The sequence below is a fragment of the Pongo pygmaeus genome, chromosome 19, assembly GCF_028885625.2.
Source record: "Pongo pygmaeus isolate AG05252 chromosome 19, NHGRI_mPonPyg2-v2.0_pri, whole genome shotgun sequence".
In the NCBI taxonomy this organism is placed as follows: Eukaryota; Metazoa; Chordata; class Mammalia; order Primates; family Hominidae; genus Pongo; species Pongo pygmaeus.
In genome coordinates this window covers 94,715,534-94,733,969 of record NC_072392.2, presented here as the reverse complement: position 1 = coordinate 94,733,969, position 18,436 = coordinate 94,715,534, and the positions used below count along the sequence as shown (strand labels likewise).

The window sequence follows — 18,436 nt, the reverse complement described above, 5'->3', positions numbered from 1 at the left end:
TTCTGTACTGTTCAAGTAATATTGAGAAAAATAACAGGGCCTATCTTGACTTTAATGTCCTGCTCCATTCAGGTTCCCAGACCAGAGGACTGTTGTTAGATGATTGGCTGTAAACACCCTGAGGCCAGTGCCCCTCGCTGCTTGGCACTCGGAGATGCCTGATTAGCACCTTTAATCCCTTACCAGTGAGGCAGGTGGAATTGGCCCCATTTTACAGATGGGGAGACTGAGGTGAGGAAGGTTAAAGCACTCGGTGGTGGGCATGGCCCCTGGAGCCGACCCTCCTTTCTTCCAGCTGTGAGTACTCAGGAAGCTGCACTGTGTGGCCTGGAGCCGTCTATCTGTCCTTCCAGCCACCTCTCTGTCCAACCACCCTTCCACAGACTGAGGCTTGACGCCGGAGCATCTGTACAGAGCAAGGAGAAGACAAGAACATGCTCTAAAGCCCTTCACAGCAAGACCCAGGAAGCTGCGGGCAAACTCAGACTCGAAGGTAGGAAGCTGGGCGGCCGGGTGGCTGGACCCAGGGCACTGGCTGCTGTGCCCACGTCCAGATACCTCCTGCGGGGCCTGCGCTCTCTGTCTGAACACGGTGGACAGTGAATGAAGAAAGTCAATTCAGGGATCGAGAGGGAGGAATAAGGGCAGGGAAGGGATGGGTGCGGTGGCTCACGCCTGTAATCCCAGCATTTTGGGAGGCCGAGGTGAGTGGATCACCTGAGGTCAGGAGTTCGAGACTGGCCTGGCCAACATGGCAAACCCCCATCTCTACTAAAAATACAAAAAAATTAGCTGGGCATGGTGGTGTGCGCCTGTAGTCCCAGCTACTTGGGAGGCTGAGGCAGGAGAGTCGCTCGAACCTGGGAGGCAGAGGTTGCAGTGAGCCAAGATCATGCCACTGCACCCCAGCCTGGGCTGCAGAGTGAGACTCCATCACACACACACACACAAAAATTGCCAGGCATGCTGGCTCACGCCTGCAATCCAGACACTTTGGGAGGCCAAGGTGGGCGGAGGTCGGGAGTTTGAGACCAGCCTGACGAACATGGAGAAACCCAGTCTCTACTAAAAAATACAAAATTAGCTGGGCATGGTGGTGCATGCCTGTAATCCCAGCTACTCGGGAGGCTGAGGCAGGAGAATTGCTTGAACCGAGGAGGCGGAGGCTGCAGTGAGCTGAGATCGTGCCATTGCACTCCAGCCTGGGCAACAAGAACGAAACTCCGTCTCAAAAAAAAAAAAAAAAAAAAAAAACAAGAAGACAGGAAGCGAGGTGGGACCGGCACTGCTCAAGGTGGGGCAGGAGGACACTTGAACCGCAACCAGGAGGCTGAGAAGAGCCAGCCCCTCCTCTGTGTGATGGTCTGGGACAAAGTGACTGGCTCGGACGGAGGCCCAACATTATGGAGCATCTGCTTCATTGAGAGAATTCACACACCAGTCGATTCACCCATTTAAAGTGCACCATCAGTGTTTTTATTTATTTATTTATTTATTTATTTATTTATTTATTTATATTTTGAGACAGGGTCTCACTCTGTCACCCAGGCTGGAGTGCAGTGGCGCGATCACGGCTCACTGCAGCCTTGACCTTCCTAGCTCAAGCCATCCTTCTGTCTCAGCCTCCTGAGTAACTGGGACTATACGCACGCACCACCATATCTGGCTAATTTTTAAATTTTTTTTGTACAGATGGGATCTCACTATGTTGCTCAGGCTGGTCTTGAACTCCTGGGCTCAAGTGATCTTCCTGCCTCAATCTCTCAAATTGCTGGGATTACAGGCATGAACCACCGCTCCCAACCTTCAGTGATTTTGATATATTCACAGAGGCTGGGCACGGTGGCTCACACCTGTAATCTCAGCACTTTCTGAGAGGCCGAAGCAAACTTGAGGTCAGGAGTTCGAGACTAGCCTGGCCAACATGGTGAAACCCCATCTTTACTAAAGATGCAAACATTACCCAGGCATGGTGGCTTGTGCCTGTAGTCCCAGCTACTCGGGAGGCTGAGGCAGGAGTATCACTTGAACCTGGGAAGCGGAGGTTGGCAGTGAGCCAAAATCGGACCACTGCACTCTAGCCTGGGTGACAGAGCAAGACTCTGTCTCAAAAACTATATATATGTGTGTGTGTGTGTGTGTGTGTGTGTGTGTACATATATATACATATTCACAGAATTGTGCCACCATCACCACAGTTTTAGATTGCTTTCATCACCCCCTAAAGAAAGCCTGCACCCTTTAGCTGTCACCCCCCGCCCAGTCCCCACCTTCCCAGTCCTAAGAACCACTATCCTGCTTCTGTCTATAGATTTCCCTATTCTATTCTGGGCTTTCATATGAATGGACTCATGCAGAGGTGGCCATCGTGACTGGCTCCTGTCCCTGGACACAATGTTTTCAAAGCTTGTCCATGTTGTAGCTTTGTTAGGACTTCCTTCCTTTTGTGGCTGAAGGATGCTCCATTGTGTGGCTCAACCACATTTTATATTTGTGCCTTCATCTGCTGACGGGCGCTTGTGCTGTTTTCCTGCCCGGCTCTGCAGAGCCGTGCTGCCGGGCATTTCCTGTCCAGGTTTCTGTGTGGACACAGTGCTTCAGTGTGTGAAGCCATCTGCTCATTTTTTGTTGTTGTTTGAGACGGAGTCTCACTCTGTCGCCCAGGCTGGAGTGCAGTGGCAAGATCTCTGCTCACTGTAACCGCCCCCATGTCCTGGGTTCAAGTGATTCTCCTGCCTCAGTCTCCCGAATAGCTGGGGCTACAGGTGCCCACCACCGCACCGGCTCTTTTTTTTTTTTTTTTTTGAGACAGTTTTGCTGTTGTTGCCCAGGCTGGAGTGCAATGGCGAGATTTCGGCTCACCACTAACTCCGCCTCCCAGGTTCAAGTGATTCTCCTGCCTCAGCCTCCCAAGTAGCTGGGATTACAGGGATGCGCCACCATGCCTGGCTAATGTTTTTTGTATTTTTAGTAGAGATAGGCTTTCTCCGTGTTGGTCAGGCTGGTCTCAAACTCCCGACCTCAGATGATCCACCCACCTCGGCCTCCCAAAGTGCTGGGATTACAGGCATGAGCCACCGCGCCCAGCCTAATTTTTGTATTTTTAGTAGAGATGGGGTTTCACCATGTTGGCCAGGCTGGTCTTGAACTCCTGGCCTTAGGTGATCCACTCACCTCAGCCTCCCAAAATGCTGAGATTACAGGCGTGAGCCACTGTGCCTGGTGACATCATCCACTCATTTGCTCCTCCAGATGCTTCTCTGGGGAGGAACCGTTACTCTCCCCCTTGTACAGGTCAGGACTTGGGTGATGAGCTGCCAGGTGACTCACCCGACAGCAAATGCAAGACCATGGGCCCAGTAGGCGCTGCGGGCTCCATTGCTTTCGATCATGAACCCCACCCCCGGCAGAGCTTGGCGAGTTTGAGACAATGAGGGGCCCAGAAAGGCTGGGTCAGAGGTAAGCAAGGGCACAGGAAGAGATGAAGAGAGGGCCTGGAAGTCCCAGTGAGACGCTTGGACTTTGGGTGAGAACAGGAAATCCTGGGAGAGAGTTGAGCAGGGACGCGACAGGTGTGATCTGTGCTTTTGGGAGGTGACCCCAGCTGCGGTGCAGAGAATGATCAGTCTCAGGGGACTTGAGGCAGCAGGTAGAGGAATTGAGAGAGTGGAGCGAGCCTCCAGGTGAGGAGATGGCGGAGGTGAGGTAGAGATGGAGGAGGAGGACGGGTTCAGATTCCACATGGCTGCTGTGTCGCCGACCCACGTATCCCACGCCTCAGCTCACACACGCCCTTGGCTGAAGGGCTCCCAGGGAGATGGATATGGAGTCCCTGGCTTCGTACAAGGAGGGGAAAAACAAAACTTGCCCAGGAACCTTGGGATGTGAAGGAGAGGAAACAGCTGGGGGGTTTATTTTTGTTTTTATTTTATTTTTGAGACGAAGTTTCGCTCTTGTTGCCCAGGCTGGAGTGCAATGGTGCAATCTCAGCTCACTGCAACCTCTGCCTCCCGGGTTCAAGCAATTCTCCTACCTCAGCCTCCCGAGTAGCTGGGATTACAGGCATGTGCCACCACACCCAGCTAATTTTTTGTATTTTTAGTAGAGACAGGGTTTCTCCATGTTGGTCAGGCTGGTCTCGAACTCCCGACCTCAGGTGATCTGCCCACCTCGGCCTCCCAAAGTGCTGGGAGTACAGGCGTGAGCCACCACACCCAGCTAATTTTTTGTATTTTTAGTAGAGACAGGGTTTCTCCATGTTGGTCAGGCTGGTCTCGAACTCCCGACCTCAGGTGATCTGCCCACCTCAGCCTCCCAAAGTGCTGGGAGTACAGGCGTGAGCCACCACACCCAGCTAATTTTTTGTATTTTTAGTAGAGACAGGGTTTCTCCATGTTGGTCAGGCTGGTCTCGAACTCCCGACCTCAGGTGATCTGCCCACCTCGGCCTCCCAAAGTGCTGGGAGTACAGGCGTGAGCCACCACACCCAGCTAATTTTTTGTATTTTTAGTAGAGACAGGGTTTCTCCATGTTGGTCAGGCTGGTCTCGAACTCCCGACCTCAGGTGATCTGCCCACCGCGGCCTCCCAAAGTGCTGGGAGTACAGGCGTGAGCCACCACACCCAGCTAATTTTTTGTATTTTCAGTAGAGACAGGGTTTCTCCATGTTGGTCAGGCTGGTCTCGAACTCCCGACCTCAGGTGATCTGCCCACCTCGGCCTCCCAAAGTGCTGGGAGTACAGGCATGAGCCACCGTGCCCGGCCACAGCTGGGGGTTTTAGCAAGAAGATGGTCATGGGGCAGAGCAAGAGATGAAACGAAGAGAATGAAACAAGCAGGGTGTTAATTCTGGTGGAGTCAGAGGGGAATTGGGGACTGGCGGCACGCGCACACGAAAGCCCCAGATGGGGTACTGGGCAACAGCCACTGAAATTCGGGATGTACTTACCCTTCAACCCAGCCATTCTGCTTCCAGAACTTGGTCTTGTAATACTTAAACAAGCACACGCGGTGTATGCAAGGGTGTTAGTTGCAACATCAGACCCGTGTCTCAAATTCCGGAAACATCCTAAATAACCAGCAATCTGGACTTAAGTAAATTTTGGTGCATTCCACTCTATGAAATCTTTGCATTCATCAAAAAAGACAAGAGGCCTAGGGCCAGGCGTGGTGGCTTACACCTGTAATCCCAGCACTTTGGGAGGCCGAGGCAGGTGGATCACCTGAGGTCAGGAGTTCAAGACCGGCCTGACCAACATGGAGAAACCCCATCTCTACCAAAAATACAAAATTAGCTGGGCGTGGTGGCACATGCCTGTAATCCGAGCTTCTCGGGAGGCTGAGGCAGGAGAATCACTTGAACCTGGGAGGCGGAGGTTGCAGTGAGCCGAGATCGCGCCACTGTACTCCAATCTGGGTGACAGAATGAGACCCCATCTCAAAAAAAAAAAAAAAAGAGAAAAAGTAGGTCTGTCTGTATGTGTTGACAGGGAAAGATGTCTACAATGCAGGTAAAATGATAGAGTGTGAGCCGGGCTTGGTGGCTCACGCCCATAACCCCAGCTACTTGGGAGGCTGAGGCAGGAGAATTGCTTGAACCTGGGAGGTGGAGGGTGCAATGAGATTGGCTCACAGCAATCTCTGCCTCTCGGGTTCAAGTGATTCTCCTGCCTTAGTCTCCCGAGTAGCTGGAACTACAGGAATGAGGCACTATGCCTGGCTAATTTTTGTATTTTAGTAGAGATGGAGTTTCACTGTGTTGGCCAGGCTAGTCTCGAACTCCTGGCTACAAGTGATCCATCCACCTTGGCCTCCCAAAGTGTTGGGATTGTAGGTATAAGCCACCGCACCCGGCTGTGTGATTTTTTTTTTTTTTCAATGAGCATATGCCACTTTTATTGTTAAACAGTGTTCTCACTATGGGGTAAAAAAGTGCCAGACAGGTGGCAGTTTCAGTTATCTTTTTTTTTTTTTTCTGAGACATTTTCTTACTCTGTCGCCCAGGCTGGAGCGCAGTGGCATGATCTTGGCTCACTGCAACCTCTGCCTCCGAGGTTCAAGCAATTCTCGTGCCTCAGCCTCCCAAGTAGCTGGGATTATAGGCGTGCGCCACCACACCTGGCTAATTTTGTATTTTTAGTAGAGACAGGGTTTTACCATGTTGGCCAGGCTGGTCTCAAACTCCTGACCTCAGGTGATCCACCTACCTCGGCCTCCCAAAGTGCTGGGATTACAGGCATGAGCCACGCACCCAGCCAGTTTTAGTTATCTTTGAAAAATGAACTGGGGCTGGGCACAGTGAGCTTGCACCTGTAATCCCAGCACTTGGGAGGCCAAGGCAGGCAGATGGCTTAAGCCCAGGAGTTCCAGACCAGCCTGGCTAACATGGAGAGACCCCCACTTCTACAGAAAAAAGACAAGAAAAATAAACTGGGTGGCCTTAGGGGACAGGGACCAGCACAGTAGGTTTCTCATCTCTCGGCCCACCTCGGCCTCCCAAAGTGCTGGTATTACAGGTGTGAGCCACCATCCCTGGCCTGCATCTTCATGCTCTTTTCAGGGTTTGGTTCTTGCCTCAAGCAGAGAGATCAGAAATTGAATGAGGAAGTAAGTTGAGGACCTCCCAGACCCATATGGTCCAGGATGCAAATGATGGTCAGAAATAAACCTCACTCCAACCACTGGGCCTGAGGTTCAGCCTGGTTCAGGCTGGGTTTAGTCCCCAGGGATGGTTTGTTTTTGGGTGGGTGTGTGTGTGTGTGTGTGCGCGCGCGCGTGTGTTTTCAGACAGAGTCTTGCTCTGCCAGGCTGGAGTGCAGTGGCGTGATCTCGGTTCACTATAACCTTTGCCTCTTGGGTTCAAGTCACCCTGCCTCAGCCTCCCGAGTAGCTGGGATTAAAGGCACGCGCCACCACGCCCAGCTAATTCTTTGTATTTTTAGTAGAGACGGGGTTTCACCATGTTGGCCAGGATGGTCTCGATCTCCTGACCTCGTGATCCCCCCGCCTCGGCCTCCCAAAGTGCTGGGATTAAAGGCGTGAGCCACCGCGCCCAGCCGCCCAGAGATGTTTGAACCAACTTTAGGCAAGTTGGTTCTCAGTCTGGGCTGCATGCCCTGGCGTCAGGGTCCTGACACTGCGCCACCCCGCACCGCCCACCGCTGCTCTCCCGGTCTCCATTCCAGCCCTCCCGCCTCCTGCCCACAATGGCCTCTGCTGACAAGAATGGCGGGAGCGTGTCCTCTGTGTCCAGCAGCCGCCTGCAGAGCCGGAAGCCACCCAACCTCTCCATCACCATCCCGCCACCCGAGAAAGAGACTCAGGCCCCTGGCGAGCAGGACAGCATGCTGCCTGAGGTAAGGGGGCTGGCCTGGGGGCTCACTGTTCTGCCATAGGCAACAGATGTGCCCACGTGACACTTTCTGGTCAGTTTCACTTCCCAGAGGGGCTCCTTCCTGAGCCACAGCTGCTGCCTGTGCAGCCCTTGACTGGGGCCCTACCTCCTCCTTCCTGGGCCCGAAATATCACAGGGAGTAAGGCCAGGAGCCGGGCTCACTCTCATCATGGTCAGAGGCACGTAGGAAGGGCCAGCCCCAAGAAAGTGCTTGCTGGTAACCCTGGGGCCCTGGCTGTTTTCATTTCACCCCCTAGGCCTGGACTCTTAGTCTCTCTTCTGAGGGCTGGGGGCTTTCTTTGACATGGGCGAGCAGGGGACAGTGTCTCCCTGGCATCAGCAGCCCGCCTAGGCAGTGCCCGCTTCCTTTGGGAGGACAAGAACGAATCAGTGTTTCTGACAGTCTGGTCTGTTGCCCCATAAAGAGCTCGTTGAAAACGGGCTTGTGGCAGCGTGGGCTTCCTGCACAGTCTGGAGTATAAAGGGAAGCGATGTTAACGCCCCCCGTTCACCCGAGAGCTCTGCAGAAGACACAGCAGGAGCGACATGGCGCAGAGGGGAGGGACTGGATGAGGAGTTAGGAAAACACGCTGGCCTTGATGGAGAAAAGTTAGACAATGGCGATTTTAAATTCAGAATGAGGCTGGGTGCAGTCGCCTCATGCCTGTAATCTCATCACTTTGGGAGGCTGAGGCAGCCAGATCACTTGAGCCCAGGAGTTCGAGACCAGACTAGTCAACATAGCAAGACTCTGTCTCTGCAAAAAAAAAAAAAAAAAAGAGCTGGGTGTGGTGTTACATGCCTGTAATCCCAGCTACTTAGGACACTGAGGTAGAAGGCTTGCTTGAGCCTGGGAGGTTGAGGCTCCAGTGAACTATGATGGTGCCACTGCCCTCCAACCTGGGCAACAGAGCAAGACTCTGTCCCAAAAAATATATATATAGGCCGGGCATGGTAGCTCACGCCTGTAATCCCAGCACTTTGGGAGGCCAAGGCGGGCAGATCACTTGAGGTCAGGCAGGAGTTCAAGACCAGCCTGGCCAACATGGTGAAATGCCGTCTCTACTAAAAATATAAAAATTAGCTGGGTGTGGTGGCACATGCCTATAGTCCCAGCTACTCAGGAGGCTGAGGCAGAAGAATCCCTTGAACCTGGGAGGCGGAGGTGTCAATGAGTCGAGATCACACCACTGCACTCCAGTCTGGACAATAGAGCGAGACTCCATCTCAAAAAAAATAAAAATAAAATATGTGTGTGTGTGTATATATATACACATATATATATACACACACACGTATATATATACGTATATATGTGTGTGTATATATATGTATACACACACACATATACACACACACACACATATATATATTTCCAAATGAAAGCAAATTGGGGCATAAATCAGGGTTGAGGTTTGTTCTCAGGGTTTTCAGAATGGGAGGCTAAAGAAAAGCCGGCCCAGGACCTGGGCTGCACACACCACCGCCTGCCCTCCCTGCTTTCTCCCCAAGAGGAAGAACCCAGCCTACTTGAAGAGCGTCAGCCTCCAGGAGCCACGCAGCCGATGGCAGGAGAGCTCAGAGAAGCGCCCCGGCTTCCGCCGCCAGGCCTCACTGTCCCAGAGCATCCGCAAGTGAGCCCCCCTACACCCAAGCCCAGCACCCCCCACCCAGCAACCTGTGGATTCTTGGGGCCTGGACGTTATTGGGCCTGGTCCCTGTGTCCTCTCTTTGGAAGGAGGGGGCCGGCGTTAATGAGCAATGTCTCCCGGCAGCCTGATGTCATGGTAGATGGGGAAACGGGTATGTGCTTTGCGGAATGTCACGGTGTGGAGGCTGGGGGGCTTCGAGGAGCTGGGTGGATCAGTGTGGGGGTGCCTGGGGCCCTAGCCTGGCTCCTCATGCTCCAGTCATCCCCTGCTTCTGCTCATCTGGTCACTGGGCTCCAGCCAGGGGCCTCACAGGCAGATCTGCCCCCCCGCTCCCTGCAGGCACACGGGCACACACATGCCATCACCCCTTCCACACACTCAGGTGCACAGGCATAGACAAGTGTATGCCCACCTGTCCCTTGTCTGCTTCCGCAGGGGCGCAGCCCAGTGGTTTGGAGTCAGCGGCGACTGGGAGGGGCAGCGGCAGCACTGGCAGCTCCGCAGCCTGCACCACTGCAGCGTGCGCTACGGCCGCCTGAAGGCCTCGTGCCAGCGTGACCTGGAGCTCCCCAGCCAGGAGGTGCCGTCCTTCCAGGGCACTGAGTCCCCAAAGCCCTGCAAGATGCCTAAGGTGGGATCCATGGGGAAAGGGGGCAGGGGTGGGGACCCTAGTGGCTCTGCTTACCGCCCCCCTCCCTTCCAGATTGTGGATCCGCTGGCCCGGGGCCGGGCCTTCCGTCACCCAGAGGAAATGGACAGGCCCCATGCCCCGCACCCACCGCTGACCCCCGGAGTCCTGTCCCTCACCTCCTTCACCAGTGTCCGTTCTGGCTACTCCCACCTGCCGCGCCGCAAGAGAATGTCTGTGGCCCACATGAGCTTTCAAGCTGCTGCTGCCCTCCTCAAGGTACGGGGCTCCCTCCTGTGGGGCCCCCACCTCTGCCCGGCCTCCCTTCCTTACCCCTCCCTTCCACTCCTCATAGTAGCATCCCCTAAAGCTCACCTGGGCATCTGCCTACGGTTCCAAGGACAGTGGATGTGCTGGGATCCCTGGGCAAAGAGGGACCCCGAAGCCCAGCACCCAGGCGTCCATCCTTCTGTCTTAAATCTCGTGTGACCCCCTGCCAAGTTTTGGAACCTGGTCTCTGCACTGACTCTTAAGCTGGGGAAGTGGGAAGTGAGATGCATACTTGCTCCTCATCCACCCGGGTTTTCCGAGTCCCTGTTACGTGCTGGGCACCGGGTGCAGAGCCATCACCATCCTGGCTGAGCTCACAGCCCAGGGTGAGGGTCACCATTCAGGGTGGTCAGTTTAGGAAAGCGGCTGTTTAGTTTAGGAGAGGGAAGACATTGAGTTAAGCCCAGAAAACACAAGGAGACGTTCACTAGGGAAGGAAGGGAACAGCATTCTCAGCAGAGGGAATGGCCTATGCAAGGGCCGGGAGCCCAGAGGAAGTACCGTCCTTTGAGGGAGCAGCAGGCGGTTTGATGTGGTTTTAGTGAGGAGTGGTTATGGGAGCTGTGGCAGGAGATGGGGTCAGAAAGGTGGGCAGGGGCCTGGTATTCCGTGCCAGGAAACAGGACAGGGAGACGTGGCCCAAGCCTCATGAGTGAGGGTATAGAATGTGGGTTGCTTTGAGTGTTAGGATACCAGCAGCCCAAGGCAGAGGGGCAGCAGGGACCAAGGGAAAGGTGACTCCAAACTGTGCCAAGAGTGGTGTGCCAACGGAAGCTGGTGCCTCATTTCCTGGCCTTCCAGTCTCAGGAGCTCTTGCCCGTTCAGCTTGCAGAACCTGCACGCTTTGAGCAGGATCCCTCCTCCCAAGGCGCTGCCTGCAGGCGGATGGGCTTGATGATTCCTTCGGTGTTGGGGCTGGGGGCCTAGGTGGCCAGGCTCTGGTCCTGATGGCTGTGCCTCTGCCCGTACACAGGGGCGCTCGGTGCTGGATGCCACCGGACAGCGGTGCCGGGTGATCAAGCGCAGCTTTGCCTTCCCGAGCTTCCTGGAGGAGGATGTGGTCGATGGGGCAGACACGTTTGACTCCTCGTTTTTTAGTAAGGCAAGCATGGGGTGTGGGCCCTCGGGGACGGCAGGGGTGGGGTGGGGTGGCCTGGGAGCTAGGTGAGGTGACCTTGGCCTTGATCATGTTCAGGAACCCCTGAGCGACCCAGAGGCCCACTGGTGGGATGTGGCATGGTCCTGTGTGGAGCTGCTGGGCCCCCATCTTTCCATTGGGTAGGGTGAAGACCTGCGGTAGGGCACAGTGCCACCCGGGAAAGTCACCATTGTGGCTGATGGGCATGTGGCTTCCCACTTCATTGTGAAGAGCCTGTCTGTTCAGCTGTGTCCCTGCCCTTGAATTGAGGTGCTGGGGGCAGTGTTTGGGACAGACTCCTTACACTGTATTTTCGTGTCCCCCACCCCAGGAAGAAATGAGCTCCATGCCTGATGATGTCTTTGAGTCCCCCCCACTCTCTGCCAGCTACTTCCGAGGGATCCCACACTCAGCCTCCCCTGTCTCCCCCGATGGGGTGCAAATCCCTCTGTGAGTGCTGGGGCAGAGTCCCTCCTCCAGGCCAGCCACCAACCTGGGGGCATCCCCAGACCTCACCCTGGCCCCCAAGCCCCTTCTGAGCACCCTGGTGGGGTCTGGGAGTATTGTGGTGGGGGAATCAGGCTGAAAGCCACCATCCCCACCAGGAAGGAGTGTGGCCGAGCCCCAGTCCCCGGGCCCCGGCGTGGCAAGCGCATCGCCTCCAAGGTGAAGCACTTTGCCTTTGATCGGAAGAAGCGGCACTATGGCCTCGGCGTGGTGGGCAACTGGCTGAACCGCAGCTACCGCCGCAGCATCAGCAGCACTGTGCAGCGGCAGCTGGAGAGCTTCGACAGCCACCGGTGAAGTGTCGCCCTGGAGCCCCCAGGAGGGCCTGGGAGCTTCCAAATTCCTCTGGGCCCTCCTGAAGCGCCCCCTTACTCATTCAGCAAGTGTTTCATGAGCATCTCCTGCGGATCAGGAGTTTAGTGACAAGCTCGAAGGCGTACCCCTTCCCAAGTGTTGTGCACATGACCTGGGAAGGGCCAGGGGTGCTTGCTGCCTCTCCTCCACCCCATGCTTTATGAGCCTGGTCCTCAGCCTTGCTCCCAGACAGCAGTCAGTCAACAAATGTTCATTGAGTGTCACTGCCTGCAGGCCCTAAAATGGAGCCCCCAGAGGGTGGAGCAGGGAGGGCAGGGTGGGTCAGAGGCCAGTTAGAAGCTGGGGCCAGGGCTGGGCGCTGTGGCTCACACTTGTAATTATAGCACTTTGGGAGGCTGAGTCAGGAGGATTGCTTGAGCCTAGGAGTTTGAAACAGGAGGATTGCTTGAGCCTAGGAGTTTGAGACCAGCCTGGGCAACATAGTGAGACCCTACCTCTACTTTAAAAGAAGAAGCTGGGGCTGGGAGGGAGGGGACTCTGGGAGAGGCTGTGCAGAGCCCTTGGGGAAGAACAGGGCATCTGATTTGCAGCAGCCCAATAAACACTGGGCCCAAATTAGAAAATAACAAGCAGGCAGGGCACGGTGGCTCACGCCTGTAATCCCAGCACTTTCTGAGGCTGAGGCAGGCGGATCACCTGAGGTCAGGAGTTCAAGACCAGCCTGGCCAACATGGTGAAACCCCATCTCTACTAAAAATACAAAAAATTAGCCGGGCGTGGTGGTGTGTGCCTGTAATCCCAGCTACTCAGGAGGCTTGAGGCAGGAGAATCACTTGAACCCGGGAGACAGAGGTTGCAGTGAGCCAAGATCGCACCATTCATTGTACTCCAGCCTGGGCAACAAGAGTGAAATTCCATCTCAAGAAAAAAAGAAAATAACAAGCAATGGCCAGGCCCGGTGGCTCACACCTGTAATCCAGCACTTTGGGAGGCCTAGGTGGGCAGATCACCTGAGGTCAGGAGTTCGAGACCAGCCTGGCCAACACAGTGAAAACCGGTCTCTACTAAAAAGACAAACAAAATTAGCCGGGTATGGTGGGTGCTTGTAATCCCAGCTACGAGGGAGGCTGAGGCAGGAGAATCACTTGAACCTGGGGGCGAAGGTTGCAGTGAGCTGAGATCACACGACTGCATTCCAGCCTAGGTGACAGAGCGAGACTCTGTCTCAAAAAAAAAAAAGAACAAGCAATGATAGGTGTGGTGGGTGTCCTGGAGGAGGATAGAGAGGGAGAGTGAACAGCTAGTGGGGAGGGGTGCAGTCAGGACAAACTGTGGTGTCATGTGCAAAGGCCCTGGGGCTGGAAGGGCAAAGTGCATCCCAGGAAATGCAGGCAAAGAGGCCAGAGAGGTGGTCAGTCAGGCAAAGCTTTGCAGCCAGCAAGAGGGGGTGATTCTAGAATTTGTCCCAAGGCCAGTGAAAAGCTATCAAAGGGTTTTAAGCCAGGAGAGAGATGCTTGGAGGCTCATCTTAAAAGTTCTGCTTTGAGATGAGTTGACGGGGCAGAGCAGGGAGCCCAGGCGAGCCATGCGACCAGGCCAGGGTGGCCCTGTGGCCAGGACTGGGGGTTGGGATGGGAGCTTGGCTCAGCTGACCCAAGGTGTCTCTGCACAGGCCCTACTTCACCTACTGGCTGACCTTCGTCCATGTAATCATCACGCTGCTGGTGATTTGCACGTATGGCATCGCACCCGTGGGCTTTGCCCAGCACGTCACCACCCAGCTGGTGAGTCGAGTCGGGCTCCATGCTGGGGGTCCCAGCCTCCCCTAGGAGGCCTCAGCGTCGTGGGTACCTAATCCCTCCCACCGCAACAATCTGGCCCCAGCAGGGCGGTGCTCACCATAGCCTGGCCCCTTCCTGGAGGCTCTGTCCTGGGGACAGCTGCCCCAGCCCCCCATGCCCAGGGCCCACAACTGTTCTGACGCCCTCCTCTGTGCTACCTCCACGACAGGTGCTGCGGAACAAAGGTGTGTACGAGAGCGTGAAGTACATCCAGCAGGAGAACTTCTGGGTCGGCCCCAGCTCGGTGAGGGCCCAGGCTGGGGGACATCATCTGAGCCAAGAGTCCCTGTGCCCTGTCATCCCCAGCTGGGCAGGTGGGCTCCTCACCCACCTGCAGGCCCCTCATCGGGGGAGACTCTGCGGGGCAGAGGTGGAGTGACGGACCCCTCCCAGGTCTGGGGCTCAAACTCACTCTCTCTTTCCCCTGCCTTTCCCTTCCCCAGATTGACCTGATCCACCTGGGGGCCAAGTTCTCGCCCTGCATCCGGAAGGACCGGCAGATCGAGCAGCTGGTGCTGCGGGAGCGAGACCTGGAGCGGGACTCAGGCTGCTGTGTCCAGAATGACCACTCTGGCTGCATCCAGACCCAGCGGAAGGACTGCTCGGTGGGGGCAGGCCCTCCCTCCTACCCCTGCCAGACCTTGGCCCTGGACTAGCTCCACTTGCCCTGGCCTGGGGGACAGGCCCTTCAAGGGCAGTGACCACGTTCCCTCCTCCCTGCCCCACCCTTCCCAGACCCCCGTAGATGAGACTGAGCCCTGGGGAGATGGGAAAAGCCTCTGTCCTTGCCCACTCCAGTGGGGGTGACCTGGCCCCGGCATGACCGACCAGCCTTCTTCCGCCCTCCAGGAGACTTTGGCCACTTTTGTCAAGTGGCAGGATGACACTGGGCCCCCCATGGACAAGTCTGATCTGGGCCAGAAGCGGACTTCGGGGGCTGTCTGCCACCAGGACCCCAGGTAGGGCCTGGAGCCTCTGCTGGGCCTCAGGGTCAGGCATAGCCATGCCATCTGAGCCACCCACAGGGACATGGGTAGGTGGACGTGGCAGGCTGGGTGTGCCACAGCCCAATATGAACCCTGTCTCCAGAACCTGTGAGGAGCCAGCCTCCAGCGGTGCCCACATCTGGCCCGATGACATCACTAAGTGGCCGGTGAGTGAGTGTCCCCGGTGGGGAGTGGTCTGGGAAGTTCAGGGACGGGGGACCTGCCTGCTGCACAGCCCACTTCCCTGCCGGTGCCCCCTCCTGGCAGATCTGCACAGAGCAGGCCAGGAGCAACCACACAGGCTTCCTGCACATGGACTGCCAGATCAAGGGCCGCCCCTGCTGCATCGGCACCAAGGGCAGGTGAGCGACCTGGGCTCTGGCCTCAGCCATCCCGCTGCCCCCCGAGCTGCGGCTTCCTGTGGGCCCTCTGCTCCTCCACTGTCACCACCCACAGCCACTGGGCCGATATCCTCCAATAATTGTCCTTCCCTCCCCTGCTCTGGGGCTACCCATGGTGTGAGCTGGAGGAAGGAAGCTTGCTCCAGAGTCGAAGGCTCTGGATGCAGCATCCCCCTTCCTGCCAGCGATGCCTGCTGTAGCCAGGTGCTGGGCTCTGGGCAAGGTGGGCAGTGGTATTCGGCGCCCTGATGTCCCTTCTTGCCTCACCACCCCCCCAGCTGTGAGATCACCACCCGGGAATACTGTGAGTTCATGCACGGCTATTTCCATGAGGAAGCAACGCTCTGCTCCCAGGTGAGGCGAGGCAGGCTTGGGGTAGTGGAGGAGAGAACGCTGGGCATGGCAGCCTGCTGGGGCCGGGGCTCACACACTCCCTCCCATGTCGGGGCCTCAGACTCAGCCTGCTCCTGGGGCGCTGAGCACCATACGCCCACTCCCAGGTGCACTGCTTGGACAAGGTGTGTGGGCTGCTGCCCTTCCTCAACCCTGAGGTCCCAGATCAGTTCTACAGGCTCTGGCTGTCTCTCTTCCTACACGCTGGGTAAGAGGCTCCTCACTGCCCCCGAACCCGACCCCTCTGTGATGGCCACCCAGCCGGACCCCTGGGGAAAGGTTCCTGGGCCAGGGCATGGCCGGCCCAACCTGCTGAAGCCTACTGCTCCTGAAGTGCCTGGCTGAAGGCCGCTGCCTGGTGTGTCCCTCCCCCAGCGTAGTGCACTGCCTCGTGTCTGTGGTCTTTCAAATGACCATCCTGAGGGACCTGGAGAAGCTGGCCGGCTGGCACCGTATCGCCATCATCTTCATCCTCAGTGGCATCACAGGCAACCTCGCCAGTGCCATCTTCCTCCCATACCGGGCAGAGGTAAGGATGTGGAGGACGGGACCCCTTCTGCACGTAGGGGGCCAGCCCTGCTGCTCCTGTTCCACCCACCTGGGATCTGCCAGAGGGACACGGGGCCCCTCCTGTGCTGGGCTCCACAGCGGATGGACAGCTAATCTGGGGGCTTACTGGCTGGTCTTTTAATCCCGGTGAGAGGGAACAGTGATGCTTTTGAGTCACCCTGTCCCTCCACCGCCTCATTTATCTTCCTAACCGTGCCCACTGCCTGACAGTATGCTAGGTATCTGCAGGTCGAGCGGTAGGAAATGGCCTCCGTGCGCCATCGGCAGTCTGATCAGTTCCACCTGACTGATCTAGTTTGTTCGGTGTCCGTCCTCTCCCCACCGTGTGAAGCCTGGAACAGGCTTGTCTGTCTTGCTTATTGCTATGGACCCATACCAGGCACGTACACAGTAGGTGCTCAGTGTTTGCTGAAAGAATGGGCGGAGCAGGCCCAGCTTTGGTCCAGCAGCTCCAGCCGACCCCCCGCCCCTCAGCCTCAGGGGTCCCCATGCATGCCAGGGAGGAGCTGATCGATGGGATGACCCAGGGTGCAGGCCCGGCCCAGGCCGCCCACCCAATGCCTGAAGCCACGTCTCCCCTGCCCTGCCCCAGGTGGGCCCGGCCGGCTCACAGTTCGGCCTCCTCGCCTGCCTCTTCGTGGAGCTCTTCCAGAGCTGGCCGCTGCTGGAGAGGCCCTGGAAGGCCTTCCTCAACCTCTCGGCCATCGTGCTCTTCCTGTTCATCTGCGGCCTCCTGCCCTGGATCGACAACATCGCCCACATCTTCGGCTTCCTCAGTGGCCTGCTGCTGGCCTTCGCCTTCCTGCCCTATATCACCTTCGGCACCAGCGACAAGTACCGCAAGCGGGCACTCATCCTGGTGTCACTGCTGGCCTTTGCCGGCCTCTTTGCCGCCCTTGTGCTCTGGCTGTACATCTACCCCATTAACTGGCCCTGGATCGAGCACCTCACCTGCTTCCCCTTCACCAGCCGCTTCTGCGAGAAGTATGAGCTGGACCAGGTGCTGCACTGACCGCCGGGCCACGCGGCTGCCCCTCAGCACTTCTGGAACAGGGTCTGCCTGCGAGGGCTGCCCTCTGCAGAGCGCTCCGTGTGCCAGAGAGCCAGAGACCCAAGACAGGGCCAGGCTCTGGACCCGGGTCCCCCCCTGCGAGGTGAGGCTGACTCCGCGTGAGATGGTTAAGGCAGGGTTTTTCGGGGGCGTGAGGCCTGTGTGATCCTGGCCCAAGCTTGGGCACACCCAAGGCACCTGCCTCTCTGAGCCTTGGGTCTCAGGTCCTAATATCCCGCTCCTTGCTGGGACCATCTCCTGGGGCAGGGTCCTTTTCTTCCCAGGGTCCTCAGCGCTGCCTCTGCTGGTGCCTTCTCCCCCACTACTACTGGAGCGTGCCCTTGCTGGGGACGTGGCTGTGCCCTCAGTTGCCCCCAGGGCTGGGTGCCCACCATGCCCCTTCCTGTTTCTCCTCCTACCTCTGCCCTGTGAGCCCATCCATAAGGCTCTCAGATGGGACATTGTGGGAAAGGCTTTGGCCATGGTCTGGGGGCAGAGAACAAGCGGGGAGACACAAGCAGACCTCAGGTAGAATGAGACTGGGCGGAGCCACCCCAGGGCCTGCTCCCAGGGGGTGCTTGAGATGCATCAGGCCTGTTTTTTACCAGTTTATATCACGGTCTTCATTTTTAAAAGTAACGCTAACTTTGTACGGATGATGTCTCATGGATTAAATAATATTCTTTATGGCAGTATATTGTCTTTAGCGGAGACCTCAGGTAGCATGAAACTGGGATTTGGGGCTGAGGGTGAGGGGTCAGCCATCAGCCGCTCAGAGACAGCAGTTTGGCCCGGTGGACAGCAGAAAACTTGTGGAGCATCTTGGGGATTTAGTTGGGCCAGAAAGCAGATTGGGGTCACGTGGGAGACCCCAGGGGTCCACTTGGGAGGGCTGGGTTGAATCCTTAGGGCCCTGGGGTTCCCACCCCTACCTGCTCTGCCTTGGCTCCAGAGCAGGGAGGGGGCTGCCTGGGCCCAGGGTGGCCTGCCCTGATGAGGATGGCGCTGAGGGGACCTGTCGCCCCACCTGGGGACGAGTCCACTCCCTGTGCCAGTGCCTCACCCACCACACTGAGGACGGCCAGGGAGGCACCGGGTATGACCATTTGATTACCATGGGCAGAGGGCCCTGCACCAGCTTCCCTGCGGCAAGCTGCCTCCACAGCACAGGCCTCCCGCCTCTGCCCCATCCTGCTCCCCACTATCCCCCACCCCAGGGGCTAAGGGTGGG

The 18,436-nt window shown here is 56.9% G+C and overlaps 1 protein-coding gene across 6 annotated transcripts in view; it reads left to right on the top strand.

The window, feature by feature from the left end:
• The window catches only part of RHBDF2 (rhomboid 5 homolog 2), a 31,545-nt gene extending 13,648 nt beyond the window's left edge, over nucleotides 1-17,897 (top strand). For 3 of the 6 annotated variants that reach the window (XM_054458003.2, XM_054458009.2, XM_063656957.1), the window contains exons 2-19: nucleotides 296-493; nucleotides 7,185-7,355; nucleotides 8,906-9,027; nucleotides 9,481-9,676; nucleotides 9,749-9,952; nucleotides 10,977-11,105; nucleotides 11,473-11,591; nucleotides 11,747-11,941; nucleotides 13,636-13,747; nucleotides 13,974-14,048; nucleotides 14,248-14,409; nucleotides 14,654-14,763; nucleotides 14,894-14,957; nucleotides 15,058-15,152; nucleotides 15,470-15,545; nucleotides 15,692-15,792; nucleotides 15,960-16,113; nucleotides 16,747-17,897. In XM_054458003.2, the coding sequence (XP_054313978.1) occupies nucleotides 7,206-7,355; nucleotides 8,906-9,027; nucleotides 9,481-9,676; nucleotides 9,749-9,952; nucleotides 10,977-11,105; nucleotides 11,473-11,591; nucleotides 11,747-11,941; nucleotides 13,636-13,747; nucleotides 13,974-14,048; nucleotides 14,248-14,409; nucleotides 14,654-14,763; nucleotides 14,894-14,957; nucleotides 15,058-15,152; nucleotides 15,470-15,545; nucleotides 15,692-15,792; nucleotides 15,960-16,113; nucleotides 16,747-17,166 (2,484 nt within the window). In that variant the 5' untranslated portion in view covers nucleotides 296-493; nucleotides 7,185-7,205 and the 3' untranslated portion in view covers nucleotides 17,167-17,897. Of the gene's footprint in view, nucleotides 1-72; nucleotides 232-295; nucleotides 494-7,184; nucleotides 7,356-8,905; nucleotides 9,028-9,480; nucleotides 9,677-9,748; nucleotides 9,953-10,976; nucleotides 11,106-11,472; nucleotides 11,592-11,746; nucleotides 11,942-13,635; nucleotides 13,748-13,973; nucleotides 14,049-14,247; nucleotides 14,410-14,653; nucleotides 14,764-14,893; nucleotides 14,958-15,057; nucleotides 15,153-15,469; nucleotides 15,546-15,691; nucleotides 15,793-15,959; nucleotides 16,114-16,746 lie in introns of all 6 variants that reach the window. The other 3 variants (XM_054458002.2, XM_054458005.2, XM_063656958.1) reach the window with 2 other exon arrangements.
• Nucleotides 17,898-18,436: the final 539 nt, after the last annotated feature.